This window comes from Rosa chinensis, chromosome 3 (genome assembly GCF_002994745.2).
Source record: "Rosa chinensis cultivar Old Blush chromosome 3, RchiOBHm-V2, whole genome shotgun sequence".
NCBI classification, from domain to species: Eukaryota; Viridiplantae; Streptophyta; class Magnoliopsida; order Rosales; family Rosaceae; genus Rosa; species Rosa chinensis.
The window spans coordinates 43460124-43475480 of record NC_037090.1 but is presented as its reverse complement, the minus strand read 5'-3'; the positions used below and the strand labels follow the sequence as shown (position 1 = coordinate 43475480).

The 15357-nt window shown below is 40.0% G+C and overlaps 1 protein-coding gene and 1 pseudogene across 1 annotated transcript; one reads left to right on the top strand and one right to left on the bottom strand.

Annotated features, from left to right (window-relative positions):
* Window positions 1–4168: 4168 nt before the first annotated feature.
* On the bottom strand, window positions 4169–7408 carry LOC112194610 (annotated as a pseudogene).
* A 6992-nt stretch (window positions 7409–14400) lies between these two features.
* LOC112194609 lies at window positions 14401–15228 on the top strand. Its single transcript, XM_024334827.1, has one exon. It carries the CDS (start codon window positions 14401–14403, stop codon window positions 15226–15228), a length of 828 nt encoding a protein of 275 aa, XP_024190595.1.
* Window positions 15229–15357: the final 129 nt, after the last annotated feature.

The window sequence follows — 15357 nt, the reverse complement described above, 5'->3', positions numbered from 1 at the left end:
CTTGAATTTACAGCAGAAATTGAAGAGCAACTCCTATATCTTCAAGATACAGACGGAAGAACAGACTCAAGAACACAGCCACAAGATACAGAGCAATAAAGAATGACTCGTGAGTTTTTTTTTTTTTTTTTTTTTCTGGATATATAGATGACAATGCTGCAAATTTTTCAGTTTCGTTTGTGTAACTGTAATTGACATTGAAAACCATAATTTCGTTGGCTTTCTGCATACAGGAATGTCTTAAGCGTTGCATATATCTTATTAAGAAGGGGTCCTCTGTCTTTTTCTTCCCTGAGGGAACATGTAGTAAAGATGGAAAATTAGGGGCTTTCAAGGTGAGATCTTTTGGGAGTCTTATTTTCCACGGTGGTGGTTGATGAACATGAATGGAAAGGAATGAACTTGGTTTCCTATTATTGTTTCTAAGGAAAGCTCATTTTAAAAGACTTAACTTCATATTGCCACAATTAAAGATGCTATTGATATCATCAGTGGTTATCTTGACTACATTTGGATAATTTATTTCCGTAGATAACTGTGATTTGTGAAGATACTGAAATGCATATTTTTCTCTTGTTGAAATGCAGAAAGGTGCCTTCGTTCTTGCAGCAAAAACGAATGTGCCAGTTGTGCCTGTTACTCTTATAGGAACTGGGAAAATCATACCTGTGGGAAAGGAGGGTATCTTGAACACCGGACCTGCTAAAGTTGTTATGCATAAGCCTATAGAAGGAACTGATACAGACTAAGATTTCTTCTGCCACTTGTCTGTTTGATTCGTATGGTTTTAGACTCAATCCTTTGCTGTGAATGGAAGTAACATAATCCAAAAGGTATGAATCATTTATCAAATTGCCTCTTTTCTTACTAATTGTCGCAGTGTGTGCTCATGCTATAGTTACAAGGTTCATTTCGGTTATGATTACACTTTCATCTTTCATCGGTTTGATTGTTACCTGTTTATACTTCTAGACTTGTGACACAAATGTTCTGTTTTTTTTTTTTGGTCACATTGAAACAAATGAATTGCAGTCTATAAGTATTAAATCTATTCTACTTAGGACCTCATTCTTGCTGAAGTACTTAATAAAAGGGTAACCTGTCAAGTTGCTTGTGAGTTGTGAATAATCTTGATCGGAATATTGGAAAGGCTAGTAGTTCCTATTGCAGCTCAAGTTTGAAGCCCAAAAATAACCATTAAATGAGCTTTGGTAAACCATAAAAACAAAACGATATTTTGCTCATGTTAGTATACTTGTGGCACATATTATCCTTGAAACATAGGCCACACGAGGATGGTTAGGATGGTTACTCTCGTTCTAGTTTTGAAACCTAATCAACTTGGTTCTCATGTGCTCTACGATCCTAATGCAATGCAGTTTCTTATTTCGTCTCATGTTCTCAACATGCTTGGTCTCTTCTACAAATTTACTGCATTAATTGGGAATACAAATCATGCTGTGAACTTGTTTGTTTGTGTAGACATATTTTGTGCTACCAGTCTTTTCTCTCCCGTGTCAACATTTTTATTCTTGTTGTCATTTTCTTTATTCTAATGCATGTTTTCATTACCGAATAGTAAGAGTGAAAAAAGAGGAAAATATTATGAAAGGGATAGTAGATATATATTAAAATGGTGGAATATAATGTGTCTTGTCATGTTTATAATGCGTATGAATAATAACAGGTTCAGTGGAATTGATATTGACAATTACGTTATGTACAATGTTCGTGGCACACTTGGATTATATGAATTGATAAGTATTTCTGGTTTAAAGTATAGATATGCATTTTAGTTGGCTTTTAGCCTTTCTGGACATCTCTTGTTTCCTTCCTATTTCAGTCAAACTTAAGATCATTTATTGCAGTTCGTCTGATGAATCTTGCCACCTTGCATTGATCTCCATATTAGATACAGTTCTTTCCATGAATTTTTTTCATACATGTAGTTCCAATACTGTGTAGGATGGAGACAGGTTTTGGAGGATGCGTGAGTGCTACATCCATGGAAATACTACTAAGTATCTGCGAGTTCCTGATGGGGTAGTTCCTAGTGTCATTGCCCTTGTATATCAGGTGATTGAGCAGTAAAGAGAACTAGATGATTTGGTATATATTTTCAGATTATGTGGGTTTAAGTTATAGAGTTGAAGTTTGATGTAATGTGATATGCTGCTTATACATTTTCAAATATTGTCATGCATTTTGTAAAAGAAATTAATTATAATTTGATTAAATTGTTTCTCATACATTTAATTTGTCATGGATGCATGATTGATCAGTGGTGATACTAATGTGAAATTGGTACACCTAAAATTTATTAATTTTTTTTTTGTTTTTGAAACCTTATTTACAAGTACGCCTTAAATAGGATCTCAATAGCTCTTTTACGACACGCATTATATGCCTTGAAAAGAAAGTCTTTTACGGCGTGCAGCATGTGCCGTAAATAACGTGAGTGACATTTGTGATATTACTTTGACGGCGTTCTTGGATGCACTCTAACGGCGTATTTTAGTGTGCCGTAAATGAGGTATGTCTTTTACGGCTCGGGCATTTATAGCCTGCTTTTTTACACCGTAAATACCCTTTTACGGCGCACATTGTGGGCGGTAAAATACCATTTTTGGTGTACTGTAGGTAGATTGATCCAACTTCCCAAGGCAACAACATATATAACGTCAAACATATGCTGGATATAATGTCAAACATCCAGTATTTTGGGAATTCTGCCAAGAAAAAAAGATAAGGTTTATTTTTTAAGCATACATATTTCCATGATACTATTTCAGGCACAATAAAAAGAGTAGTGTTACAGATCCCAAAAAATTATACCAAATGTTCATACCAAATGATGTGGCATATGACATGGCAATGCCACATCATCACCCTCAATATATTAAAATCCAGCAAATTAAATTAATTTCATTTGAACAAAATTATTCTTTTGCAAAAAAATAATAATAATTAAAGAACCAGATTTTTTTTTTGAGAAGATAATTAAGAACCAGATTAACCCTAACAAAACCAAAAATGTAGATCCACTGACGATTGACGTTTCACCAATCATATCAATTTCCATGGTCAAACCAAAACGCATATGCCCACCTCCTCCCCAAATGAATTGTTCTATAATCCTCTTGGCTAATTTCAAATCAAAATTAGAAGTCATTCTAGATTGGTAAGTAGATTGGTTGCTTGCTTATTGTTTTGCGTCAAGAAATAACAGCAAGTTAATTGAAACACTTATATTTGCCAGCTTAATCATTTGATTTGTTTGGATCTTTGATTAGAACTTTAATTTCATCAACGTCTGACTATTACATAGTCAAATCCATCATTATTAAAAGATTCCCAAGAGGGGATTGCAGTACCTCCCTATAGAATTCTTTATCCTCTTTATTCACATAGGCGTGTACATCCCTATATAATTATAGTTTCTGGGTTTATGTTATGTTATGCTTGCATTTTCAACTATGTTTCTCAAGTGAGGATTCCAGAAGCTGTCAATCTTAATTTTAAAGCAGTGGAATCTGTAAATAGATCTCTATTAGTCAAACTCGAATATGTTTCGAAATCTATGATAGAGTTTGAAACATTTGAGCTTGAAACATATTCGAGTTTGATTAATATTTTTAATTCTTAATTTTTTATTTTAAAATTATAAAATTAAATAATTTATAGAAATACAAGTTGGAAATTATTAGGTTGAAGATGATGATGTGGTATTGATGTGTCGCTTTCCACATCATTTGGTATTGCTATTTGGTATAATATTTTGGGATCCCAAGCAATTTGTTATAAGAATAACCCACTAAAATGAAGACGAAGATTTAAAAATAGAATAACTCGGCCACAAAACCAATTACACTAGATATAAAATGTGGAATATGTTGGTAGATTTTAGAGTACATAGATAACAAACCTGTAGTTTGTCCATCAATCACTTCACAATAACAAAGCTCAGAATATCTCTACCTCTACAAAGTGCATTATTTCAAATAATCAATCAATTAAACCATGCTATCATTCTGATTTAAAGTATAAAAAAAAAAAACAAAAACAAAAAAGAAATAGGAAAAAAGAAAGGATGATAAGAAGTGAACATAGATTTTTTGTATTGCAACCATCTTGTACGATATTACCTGAAAATGCAACCCAGCAGGAACTACTGTTGATTTTGAGCTGTGGCTGCATCTTCCTTCACAGTTTTCTTCAAGATAGTTTCAGTTGGTTGGTGCCAATTCTCCACGGCCTTTGAAATAGTTTGCCATTTTTCACCATGCTTTGGTTGTGCAGCAATACACCATTCCAGTACGTCCTTCCGGGTCTCCTCAGTACCATTCTAAAGTTCAAACTTGTTGTATAAAGTCCAGAAATCTCCAATATCTGGGGCATGTGAGCTTAGTCATAGCTCTGTCTATCTTTCTTTCATGCCAAAATAACTTGGCCACAGCAGCATTAACATGGGGATCTTCCTTACCACAATATTTGTAGGCATCTAGACTTTTGGTCTTCCTTTGAGGACCAGGTACCATCCCAATAGATGCTGCCCACAAGATACCACTATTGGGACACTCATGCTCCTGCAAAGCCTTTGCCATCAAAGTATCAGCTTCCCTCTTATTACCATGCCTTAGTTCAGCTCGAACAGCAGCAAGCCACAATTCAGGATTACGAGAGTTTTTCTTCCTAGCTGTTGTGAGAACTGCACGAGCTTTACTCAGACCATTCCTCTTCTCTTCAAGATTTGCTAGAGAAAGCCAGAGCTGTATACAATTGGAGCAGTGCTTGAGACCCTATTCATACGCGGCCTTGGCTTTTTGAAAATCATTGAGGCGTTCCTCTAGCTGTCCAAGCATCAACCACAATTTAAAGAATGAGGGGAAGCGCTTCAACCCTTCCTCAAGAAATTTCTTCTCCTCATCAGAGTTTCCTAATTCTCTCTGAAGAATTGCTGATTTCGTCCATACTCTTCCACTGTTTACCCTTGCTCGGGTTTTGTCAAGAATCATTTTAGCTCTCTCTTGCTCATGATTTTCAAACTCTAACTTAAATGCAGCAAGCATAATTTCTTCATAATTGGGAAGGGATTTAGAAGCTTCTTCAAGGATCATACGGGCAGCATTCACGTCCCCGGCAAGCCAGTTCTCCTTAGCAGCCATAAGCCAAAAGAATTCAACCTATGGTAGGTACTTCACTGCTCTACGAAGCAAAGCATCAAGAGATTCCTTGGTCCCATGGCTCTTTTCAAGCATCGCTGCCTTGCGCCATACACTCTTCTTGGTTAAGAAAACAGTGCATGTGCATAAATTGCTCTGGCTATTTCAATGGAACCACTCCATGTACTCCTCTGCATCCGCAAGCCAAGTCCTCTTCCTATCCTCTTCTTCAACGCCAACCCCAACACTGTTTTGAATGATTGCTTGGCAAATTACCACATGCCCAGCACGCTCAACCTTTTCAGCTTCCTTCATCCATGTTTCTCTGAAATTCACCAACCCTTGTTTCTGCAAAAGCTTTATACCCCTTTCAATAATCTTCCCAACCTTAGACACATTCCCCCTAAATTCTTCCAACTTGGCTGCTTCAACCCAAATGGCGCGCTCTTTCGGAAGATGCACTCTAGCATTATTAAGAATCATCTTGGCAGCCTCATAACTTTCTGACCTCGCAAGAGCAATCCAAAATTGAACCTCCAACGGACAAACCTGCACGGCCCTATGAAGCAAAACTCTCATATCCTTGTCATCTTCATGACAGAGATCCATCACTACCTTCTATAGCCTAACTCAATGAAGATTTTCATTACTTTGATCCAAAGCTTTCCACAGCACCTTCTTCTTATTCGACTTATCTTGCTCCAAATCCACAGCTCTCATCCACAAGTCCACCGAATTCGGTATCTACTTCACTCCTATAGCAACAACCACCTTGGCTTCACTGGGGTTGACAAGCCTGCATGCCTCTAGCCACACATCCTCATTCTTCGGACACATATGATACTTGATACCAAAGCTAACATGGTATCAGAGCCAGGTTCAAGCACATCATCAAATTTCCCAAAAGTTTCTCTTATTGCAACAGTAGACTGCTTCTTCAAAAAAAAAAAAGTCTCCTAACTAACAAATAAAACTATACTAAATTTTTACTATTTTACTAACAATTATCCGTAACACCCTTTCTTAATGATCTCCCTGGCTTCCTTTAACTTCCCCACCATCTCCTCCAACCTTGCAGCTGCAATCCAACCACACGGGTCCTTATGCTTCGACTCTCTTACACTCCTATACAACTGTCTAGTCTTCTTTATATCCGAAACATCAGAACTAGTACTAATGTTCATATTCATACTCAAAAGACCACTAAGATACCCCTTTCGATCCACACTGGTGAGCCCTGAAACCAAATCCGAAAGCCTATCCAATTTCAGCTTCATCACTATGCCCTTTCCCTCGCCCAGTGCAGTCAAATCTATACTCATTGGGTCTACAGACGCAACATGCTGCCTCTCCAGCCTGGCCTTCTCGAAAATGGTATCCGGCACAGGAACAAAGCTCTCGAACTTCCTCCTCTTCCTGTTCTTCCAAGAATAATCCCCATTTCTGGTAAGCTATCCCATTCCTTGACGGACACGGAACTCAGCTTCCTCTTCAACTCCACCGGGATCTTCTTCAAATTCTCAGCATTCGACTTTTCCTCCATCTCTTTCTTCTTAGCTTCTTTCCTCTCCTTCCTCCTCGAGTCCTCTCATCAACCGACGCGTAACGGCATCAGCCGCGTCGTCGGCCTCGTACTCCGCATCGGTGAAAAGCCCCATGTCGTTTCCTTCGAACTAGTCAAACTTCTGGTTCTCGTCGTAACCCTTATCCTCGTCGTCCAGATTTTCTCGAACAGCTCCGATTGGAGGGAGAGTGGGGCGGGTGGGGCCGATGTTGGAGTTGGTGGTGAAGTCGGTGGCGCCGAGGCCGGTGACATAGTTGGACGGGGGCTTGGCTATGAGGAAGGCGTAACGGTGGGGCTGAGTGCCGGCGAGGAAGGGGGTGTGGAGGGTTATGGTGGAGAGGCCGATGCCGAGGTCGGAAGGAGTGCGGCGTCTTTTTGGGTGGATAAGTGGAGGCTTTGGGAGAGGAATAGGCACTGGTGAGAGATGGGCATGAGGGAGGTTTGTTAGATTTGGTGCTTTAGGTTGAGGAGGGTGGTGGTCTTAGGGTTTAGATTTGGGGCTAGGGTTTTGTGGTTTGGGGTTGCGATGAAAACCATTGTGTTTTCTGGTGCATGATTCGAGTCTGAGTAACAGAGAAAAAATATTGAATTGATAAAGACAAGTACTTGTATATAGCCATATAGGCGATCGGGTGGGGCTGCTATAGAGCTTTCCCAATCCAATGTGGAATAGGTTTCCCATTTTCTTCATAATAAGTAAGCAATCATTTTTCAACGAGGAATCCTAATCCTTGAAAAATACGTGTCCTCTATTTCTTTGCTTAAGCCCAGCATGCTAAGTTAGTAAGTTCACGTTTTTTTGATGAAACATGCTAAGTTCATGTTAATTGTTAAAGCATACTGGGAAGCCGTCAAGTTTTCATTCTTTTATCTTTGCTTGCTTTGGATCTGTAGGCACCTTATCAAGCATTAAGAAAATATCGTATTGTAAGCACGGAATTTGAACGCATAGACGCTGGTTGTTTGTTTGCATAGTGAAGAACCTATTTGGTTGGTGGAGCCGTGAGGACCTCTTTTCACTTCTTCCATTACAGTTATTTGTACATACCCGTGTCAAATGTTTTAAAAAAACGCATATTTTAATTAAAACCACACTTGTGTTTCCTACAATTCAAAAATTGGGTAATGGATGAACCTGATATTTGTTTTTTTTTTTTTTTTGGTTACAAGGGGGGCCTAAAAGACCCAAACAGAAAAGCAAAACGACTAAGAATTAACACAAGCACTCCTTCTCGCTCAAGACACAGAGGCTATGTCATCAAGGTAGAACTGAGCGGCATGTAGGGGAAGGCTATCAAGAGCAATAAGACCAAGCTCATGATTAGTACTGTCTTTGGCCAAGGCATCTGCGGTCATATTGCATTCCTTGAAGATGTGGCAGATATGATCCATTCTCATACTCTTCATGTAGTTCAAGCAACCAGCCAATAAAGAACCAAGAGGGTGAGTGTCAAGCTCAGCACTTTGGATCAGCTGAACCAGGACCGCAGATTCAGACTCAACCTCCAGCTGGGGGATTTGCAGTTAGCAGCCATTTTAAGCCCAAAGTAAAGACCTCAGCATCAAGGATATCACCAATGCCTAAGTTGACTTGAAATCCAGAAATCCAGTTGCCAAATTTGTCCCTGATCACACCTCCAGCTCCAATCATACCAAAAGATGAGCTCCTAGTCCCATCCACATTCAACTTATAGAAATTATCAGCAGGTTTTTGCCAAGCAAGATAAACACTACTAAAAACATAATCAACATTTTTCCTGAGATTGACACTAGTCCACTCACCTGCATAGTTCCAGATAACTTTTCTAAGACAGGTAGGCATAGCAAAACTGGGATCAAAAACAGCCTTATTCCTCCATTTCCATATGAACCAACAAATGAAAACAAAGAGACTGCACCATTTCACATTCTTTTGAATGACAGCTTGACAATGAATTTGAGCAGCAACCCAACCATTCCAATCAAGAGAGAATGAGTTGAGAATGTTACCTGGTTTGAGAAAGGCTCTCCAAATGGCAGAGGCTCTAGGACAATCTCTGAGCATGTGCAAGATAGTTTCCTCCTCCATATGGCATATAAGGCATGAAGGATCCAGGGTGAAGCTTGTTCTAGCTCTTTGGACATTAGTCAAAAGTTTTTTATGCATGCATAACCACCCATAAGAAAGATTTGAGTTTTGGAGGAACATTAAATTTCCATATAGTGCTCCGGTGGGAGACATGAGGCCTACTCAAATCAAACTTAGAATTGTAGGTAGACTTGCCAGAAAATTTACTGTTGGAGGTGGTGCCCCAGATAAGAGACTGCCACAGTTCGCAAAACCAGTAGGGACATTGATTGTTTAGTTGACAATGTGACTTGGCACCAAAGTAATGGGGAGATCAATGTTCCACCCAACATCATCCCAGAAATCACTGATAACCACATTAATATTGATAGTAGCTAAAGGGAGAGCAAAGGTGATCAGGGGATTGGGAGTGAGCCAATGATCAATCCAAAACTTAATTCTTCTCCCATCACCAACTCTCCATTTTAAGCATTTTCTCATCAACTCAGCACCATAGGAGATGCTTCTCCAAGTGCTAGAACAATCAGGAGGAGGCTTATAGTTCATATCAGTAAGAAGATTTTTAGATAGATACTTAGCTTTGTAAATCGAAGCCCATAAACCACATTCATTTTGGAAAATTCTCCAACTTGCTTTGGAAAGCATTGCCTGGTTCATCTTAGCAGTAAATTTAACTCCCAAACCAACCAACTGTTTGGGTTGGCAGACCATATCCCAGTTGACAAAGTGGACTTTCTTTTTGCCATCAGTATCCCCCCAAATAAAGTCTCTATTTAACTTATCAATTTTATCACAAAGACTAGCAGATAATTTAGCAGTTTGCATGGCATAAATAGGGATAGAAGAAGTAACAGATTGAACTAAGGTAAGTCTGCCAGCCATGTTAAGCACCTTACTCTTCCAGCTAGAGAGTCTATTTTGGATCTTGTCAAAAACACTAGCATAAGTATGCATATTAACTCGAGAGTGAATGAGAGGCATACCAAGATATTTTCCAAGATCCTTAGTAACGGGAGAGCCACAAGTCCTAGAAATATCAGCAGCAGTCATCTTGGTAGTGTTAGGAGAGCAAAAAATAAGAGACTTTTGATAACTAACAGCTTGTCCAAAGAGAGAGCAAAAGAGGTCAAGACATTTTTTTAGCGTAGTGGCTTGATTAGTAGTGGCCTTAGCAAAAAGCATTAAATCATCAGCAAAAAATAAATGAGAAACCATAGGTCCATAGTGAGAAGCTCTAACAGGTTTCCATTGGCCTAACTCCACAGCAGACTGAATCAAATGAGATAGCTTTTCCATACAAAGGACAAAGATGTACGGAGAAAGAGGATCTCCTTGTCTAATCCCTCTCTGAGCTTTAAAAGAATTAGTGAGCTCACCATTAAGGCAAATCTGGAAACTGGTGGAAGTAATGCAGTGCATGATTAATTTCACAATAGGTTCAGGAAATTGAACTTCCCAAAGCACACTCTCAATAAAATCCCATCTTAGTCTATCATAGGCTTTAGACAAATCAACCTTCCAAGCAAAGAACCCTTTATGTCCACAAGACTTTTTGAACTTAAATAACATCTCTTGAGCAATCATGACATTGTCAGAGATTTGCCTGCCAGGAACGTAGCTCACCTGATTAGGGCTAATGAGAGTCTTCATCAAGGGTCTGATCCTAGCCACAATAATTTTAGAAATCACTTTATAAATAGTGGTACAAAGGCTAATGGGTCTGAAATTGACCATATGTTGAGGTCCATCAACTTTGGGAATGAGAGATATAATGGTATGATTAAGCCCAGCAGGACTTTTGCAAGCACAGAAAGCATCCTGGACAACCTTAAAAATGTCATTAGAGCAAGTTTGCCAATGGTTTTGATAAAAAAATAGCAGGAAAGCCATCATGACCAAGGGCTTTGAGGCCGCCAATAGCAAACAAAGCATCTTTAACTTCTAAGAGGGAAACAGGGCGACATAAACTCACCAACCTGCTCTGTTCAAGGGTAGGGAAGAGCCAGGGAATTAAGAATCTAATATCTTCAGGATTATGCAAAGAAAAAAGATCAGTGAAAAAATCAACAGAGATATTCTTCATGCTCTCAGAATCAGTGAACCATGCACCATGAGAATCAAAAAGACCTTCAATCTTATTTTTCTTTCTTCTAATAAGGGTGGTCAAATGAAAGAACCTGGTATTCCTGTCACCATCATGCAGCCACTTGTCTCTAGACTTTTGCCTCCAAAAAAGATTCTCTTGATCTCTAATATTTTCATAATAATGAATGAGTTCAACCTCCAGATTAATGAGAAAATGATTCTCATACCTGTCTCTTGCCTTTTGAATACCACCAATCCCAGCCAGTAACCTTCTTTTCCTTTGGAACAGATGGCCAAAAACATCTTTGTTCCAAAGAGCTAGAGCAACAGAGAGAGCATTAGTTTTAGAGGAAAAATCACCAGATAAGGTATTCCAAGTAGAGGATACAAATTCGGAATAATTAGGGTGAGAAAACCACATAGCCTGAAATCTGAAGGGCATAGCTTTTCTACTAATGTGAATGTTGGAAAAGAACTGCATAAGAATGGGACAATGATCCGATCTTGTCTTAGGTAGGTGTTGAATAAAAGCTTCAACAAACATGGATCTCCAATCACAGCAACAGAATCCCCTATCAAGTCTTTCCTTTACAGAATTATTACTCCAAGTGTAACATGAGCCCTTGAACCCCATGTCAATTAGAGCATTCCGATTAATCCAACTCCTAAGACCACCAAATCTTCCAACTAGAGAACCACTACTTTTGTCAGCATCAGAGACGAGTTCATTGAAATCACCAATAAACAAAGCAGGAAGATTGGTAGAAGCTTTAAGGTTGTCCAAATAACTCCAGAGGGAAGCTCTTGAGGTGTGATTAGGACTAGCATAGATCACAGTAAGAATCCAAGGAGAAATTCCAGGAAGGGTAACTTTAACAGAATTCGATTGAAAATTATCATCAATAAAGTCAATCTGGGTTCTGGAACTATTCCAGAGAAGCCAAATGCCACCAGAGAACCCAGCAGCCTTAACAACTCTAAAATTGGAGAATCCCAATTTTGTAAGAAAGTCCCTAGCTTTATGGAACTGCACACAAGGTTCACATAAAGCCAAAACATCAATAGAATTAATCTTAACAAGATCTGCAATAGCAGACTTGAAATTTTCACTTCCAGCACCCCTTGCATTCGAAAATAAGATCTTGATCGTTGAGAGGCAATGAAAGAGAGGGTACGAACCCAAGTTAAGCATCAACCATACCCTCCCCATCATGAGAAGGTAGGCTGTCATCAGCTATCAGCATGCTATTATCACAAAAGTCTTTTCAACAAAGATGTCAGAGTCTTGGGATGAAGAGGAAGTAGCAACCATGTTAGCCGCAAGCTCCTCAGGAGGGCAGTGACCAAAAATGGCAGAAATGCCATCACCTGAAGCAGTGGAGCTCAAGTTTTCAAAGGAGAGCCTCTTAAAGATGTGGTTCTGCTGTTTGGTGGTAGAGGAAGTGTGGCTTTTAGTTTTCCTTTGGTAGACCACTTCAAGTTTGGATCCACCTGAGCTTTCAAGGTTAGAAACATCCTTCATGGGAACTCTGGAGCTCTCCATGCTTTTGAAGCTAGATTTGACAGTGAACTTTGGACCAGCTTTGGGAGGTGAAGTAATTCCATCAGTAGAAGTGCTCTTCATAGGGGCTTTAGAAGTGCTAGAATTTTTAGCTTTGGTGGACACAGGGGCTTGTTTCTTTTTCTCTTGGAAGCTTTGCCAAAGTCTCACAATGGGCTGAGCTGTATCAACAGAGTTTTCATTCATGGTCTTAGCAAGCAAAATAGGCTCACTCTCATCTTGCAGCACAGAGAATCTAAAGCCAGAGTTACTGCTCTTTTTGCTGCCAGAATCATTGCTCTTCTTTTCGTTTCTGTAACTCATGAGCATCCATGGACCCATGTCATCTTTTAGCACAGTTTTAGGATCACATGGATTAACAACAGGTAATTCATGAGACATATTCACATCAGAGTTATCAGCAACATCACAACTAGGAGCAGGAGTCATGGTGCTTTCATCAACAGAGGTTTTTAGAGGAGAGGTTCTATTAGCATCAACTTTCAGAGTAGGACATTTGTCTTTGGGGTGCCCAAAACAGCCACATTCAAAGCAGATAAGAGAAATTCCTTCATAAACCACTTGAAAAGCAGAAGATTCAACTTCAACATAAGGCCTCAACGATTTACTGAGGTCAACCTCGATGCAAACTCTAGCAAACTTGCCCCTAGATTGCCCAACAGTAAGCTTATCAACTTTCACAACATCTCCAAGGATTTTTCCAATTTTCGCAATAGTAAACTCCTTAAAATATTTCACAGGCAATCCAAAAATTCTAACTCATAAGGCCATTTTGCCAATTTGTTCAATCATGGGATCAAAATCTGGTCTCCATTTTTTCACAATCAGAGTTTGGCCCACAAGAATCCAAGGACCACCACACAAAGCATAATTCATGTCTTCCTCAAGAGTAAATTTCACAATGAAAAAATCATTGGGGAGGTCAATTAACTGCCAACCCCCTTTAACCTGCCATTTTCTCCTAAGACCCCTCAACATGAAATCAAATGTATTAGTTGAATTTGGCTTACCCATGAGCTAGACCACAACAACACAACGCCATTCATAATCCAGTTTGTTGTGCACCTTTTCAAAAAAGGAAACATTCAAGCCATGTATACCCTGCGAATACTGCCTCATCAGTAAACTCAAAGTCTTCCACCATGGTTTGTCTGAAACGATCGACCGGATTCTTAAGAGTACTGGCATAGATCATCTGAGGTTGAAGGCAAGGCGAGGTTCAAACCGAGGAATCCAAGTCTTCCATGCGAAGAGCTTCCAGATCGGAGCTGATATCATCGCCATTCTTCGCACTTTTGCGTTGAATCAACATCGGAGCCTTATCCCCGCCGCTTCCCGGTGGAAGGGTGGAGAAAACAAAAGCCGGCGAAGCCACCAGTGAGATCAGGTAGCTACGAAAACGTCGGGGAAATTGAAGTCACCAAGGGTCAATCAGAGCAAGAGTTAGGTAACGGCAAGATTTTTGGGGAAGGCGCGTTCCAGCAAAAACATAGCACATTTGTTCTTTTCTTTTTTATATTTGTTTCTAAATATTCAGTTGCTTAATACTATGCAACTTTTTTTTCTCAAAAAAAAAAATTTGGGAACAACTAAATTATAAACACTCAAAAGAATAATAAATTTCAAAAATATGAATTTTGGCGCCGAACTCCCTCGAGTTCCCACATTTTATTTTTTTTTAATTTTATTTTTTTTAATGAAAGAGCAGTTTTTGTCATGTTAAGTAGTTTAGGCGGTCAGTTGGAGGCTTGGAGCACTAAAATTTACTGAGGATAATGTTAAGGTTGTACCAAATTTTGATACCACACTATTAGATGATATTACGTCTAAAAGAAGATTTAATAGTTTCAAATGTGAAATCGTAACGAAAAGGATCCATCTCGACTTTCTCTCCCCTCTCTCTCTCTCTCTACTAGGATTAGGGTTTGGAGTTTTTGAAAGTTGTACGGCATCCCACTTCATGGCAGCAGCTATTGCTTCCATGACAGCCAGGCTAGCGACCAAGTTGTCGCTCAGAGAGGGTGAGGAACCGGTTGACCTGGGAAACCTTAGGGTTCCGGGGAAGGAATTTCTCGCTCGCCGTTTCTACTTGGTGGGGAAACTCAACACTTGTAGGGCGGTGGTTTTGGATTCTTTTAGGAGCGCAGTGCGTTCAATGTGGAGATTGACGGGAACTGTGGAGGTTCAACCACGCGGGGATCGTTTTCTGTTTACGTTCACTCTTGAACGTGATGTCACCCGGGTGAAGAAGGGAGGCCCTTGGAGTTTTCAGCGAGCTATGCTTTTGTTAAATGACTACGATGGCTTTTCAGTGATTGATGCGGTGAAGCTTGATTTCGTTTGGATCTGGGTTGGGATCCATGGCCTTCCACCGAGTATCTTGACGGAACCCACTGTCCGGCTGGTGGGCGGAACGATCGGTGAGGTTTTGGAGGTTGATCAACCGGCTATCCGACGTGGTGATGCTCGGGTTCGGATTACTTTAGCCATCAATGATCCGGTGCGTTTGGATCATCGTGTTAGGGTTTCGCCCACTGATGTTCTCACTTTGAGGTTTCAGTATGAGAGGCTATTGGGGAGGTGCAGACTGTGTACCTTCTTGAACCACGGAGGACAGAGGTGTTCAAGGGAGGAGGTGGAGGTGACTGACTCTGTGGTGGACGATGGTTCACAGCAGGTTCCGAGGCTGGCTCTTCCAGGGCTCGTGTTTAGGGCTAATTCCCAGCCATCTCTTTCCTTGCCTTCGAATTTCAAGGTCCCAACTCTGTTGAAGAAGAAACCAGTGTAGATTCGTCCTCTCCCGGAGGTGGAATCTTCGCCTGGGTCTGAAGATACCTCTGCTCTTGACCCTGTGGTTGGGATGCGTCGCCCTAGGGAAGAGGAGGAGGAGGATGGTGGAAAACGAGCTAAACATAGC